This window comes from Pterocles gutturalis, unplaced genomic scaffold, assembly GCF_000699245.1.
Source record: "Pterocles gutturalis isolate BGI_N339 unplaced genomic scaffold, ASM69924v1 scaffold35502, whole genome shotgun sequence".
Lineage (NCBI taxonomy): Eukaryota > Metazoa > Chordata > Aves > Pterocliformes > Pteroclidae > Pterocles > Pterocles gutturalis.
Window position 1 is genome coordinate 966 of NW_010108955.1, and position 237 is coordinate 1,202.

General features: G+C 69.6%; 1 protein-coding gene across 1 annotated transcript in view; it reads right to left on the reverse strand.

Annotated features, from left to right (window-relative positions):
- The window catches only part of LOC104461287 (N-acetyl-beta-glucosaminyl-glycoprotein 4-beta-N-acetylgalactosaminyltransferase 1-like), a gene marked incomplete at both ends in the record, with an annotated part of 1,108 nt that extends 921 nt beyond the window's left edge, over positions 1-187 (reverse strand). The window contains one exon of the mRNA XM_010072818.1: positions 96-187. Coding sequence (XP_010071120.1) covers positions 96-187 — 92 coding nt within the window. The remainder of the gene's footprint in view (positions 1-95) is intronic.
- Positions 188-237: the final 50 nt, after the last annotated feature.

Consider the following 237-nt stretch of genomic DNA (forward strand, 5'->3'; position numbering starts at 1 on the left):
CAGGGAGCAGAGGGGTTGCCTTCCTCCCGCCGGAGGATGCTGAGGGTGGAGGGAGCAGCAGAGACCCTGGGGACACACGTCCTGCTGTCACCTACCGGGTACCACGAAGTGCACCGTGACGTCCTGCCTCCAGCTGAGCCGCAGCGGCCGGCACAGGACGGGTTTGCCGTAGAGGATGCTCCAGGTGCTCGGCGGGGGCTCGGTGGCCCCCAGGGGTGGCCCTTCGGGGTTGGCCTC